This window comes from Austrofundulus limnaeus, unplaced genomic scaffold (genome assembly GCF_001266775.1).
Source record: "Austrofundulus limnaeus strain Quisiro unplaced genomic scaffold, Austrofundulus_limnaeus-1.0 Scaffold3, whole genome shotgun sequence".
Lineage (NCBI taxonomy): Eukaryota > Metazoa > Chordata > Actinopteri > Cyprinodontiformes > Rivulidae > Austrofundulus > Austrofundulus limnaeus.
This window is the reverse complement of record NW_013952405.1, coordinates 2,877,698-2,879,037: the sequence shown is the minus strand read 5'-3', so window position 1 is coordinate 2,879,037 and position 1,340 is coordinate 2,877,698. Positions and strand designations below refer to the sequence as shown.

At 41.2% G+C, this 1,340-nt stretch overlaps 1 protein-coding gene across 1 annotated transcript in view; it reads left to right on the top strand.

Moving 5' to 3' along the window:
• si:ch211-117c9.5 (sodium- and chloride-dependent creatine transporter 1) overlaps nucleotides 1–1,340 on the top strand; it is an 18,709-nt gene that overhangs the window by 11,985 nt on the left and 5,384 nt on the right. The window contains exons 8-9 of the mRNA XM_014017395.1: nucleotides 474–598; nucleotides 700–812. Of these exons, the coding sequence (XP_013872849.1) occupies nucleotides 474–598; nucleotides 700–812 (238 nt within the window). The remainder of the gene's footprint in view (nucleotides 1–473; nucleotides 599–699; nucleotides 813–1,340) is intronic.

Here is a 1,340-nt window from a genome sequence, read left to right as displayed (position 1 = left end):
ATAGATAGATAGATAGATAGATAGATAGATAGATAGATAGATAGATAGATAGATAGATAGATAGATATAGATAAACAACCAAAACAAACGTAGCTTAAGAAAAAAAAGTCAAAATAGTTCAATTTGCATACCAGAGGATGTTAGACGTCCTCCACTCTCATTGCTTGACTAAGATGACGTTCATAGACAAAATGAAAACATTGTGCTAAAGTGCAACCTGACTGGTTAGTGGATGTACACTCCACAACAACAGTAACAGCAGCTCTTAGAGAAATTGCTATTGATTCCTAATTTACCATCGTGGTCCGTCTCCTCTATGCCTGTGTTTGTCTGGAGCATCTTACATAACCTCTCTGTTACATCATGCTATGGTGATTTTTGCATTGCGAACAGTCATTTCCCTTTCCTGAATTGTTTTTAAATGTGTTTTTTTTTCTCTGTCTCTCTCTCTCTCTCTCTTTCTCTCTCTGTAGGGATGCATTTGTCCTGGCCCTTATAAACAGCGGAACCAGTTTTTTTGCTGGTTTCGTGGTGTTTTCTGTACTGGGTTTTATGGCTGCGGAGCAGGGGGTGGACATCAGTAAGGTGGCTGAAAGCGGTGAGCCAGMTGATCATGTGACTCTAAAGTCTAACGAGCGACTGTAAATTCTGAAGGTGAGAGCCATTAGCTCCTAATGTCTTGTGTTTGTTCATGTGCAGGCCCAGGTCTGGCTTTTATAGCCTACCCCAAGGCTGTGACTCTGATGCCTCTGGCACCGCTCTGGGCGGCACTGTTCTTCTTCATGTTGCTCATTCTGGGCCTGGACAGTCAGGTACCGCTGACGTCATCCTTTAACATTAAAGAGACACATTAGTCTACATAGAACAGCATGACCAAAAAAAAAACAAAAAAAAAAAACAATCTGCCTAAATAAATCACATCCAGTTTTAGCAGAGTATTTCTTAGCTCCCTGTTTGTTGAGCGTCTGAGCCAGAGCTTATTCATTGTTTAACAGCCCAGGGATCTGTCAATGACCTTCTGTCTGATTCACACAGAGAGCGTCTGTCTTCTCCACTCCATTCATTTACTCTCACTTTCCATTCTCTCCATCATTTTCTCTCTTGTTTTTCCCCTTTCCCTGCCACAGCCATGTTGCGCAAGAATATACTGCCGTTTCAGTTAGACGATGGAAAATCAGCTGCGCAGTAGTGATCCTCTTAGCTCATTCTGAAAGCCAAGACCTTTTCCTTCTAAAGTACATATACAGTGGGTAAAATAAGTATTGAACACGTCACCATTTTTCTCAGTAAATATATTACTAGAGGTGCTAAGGACATGAAATTTCCACCAGATGTTGGTA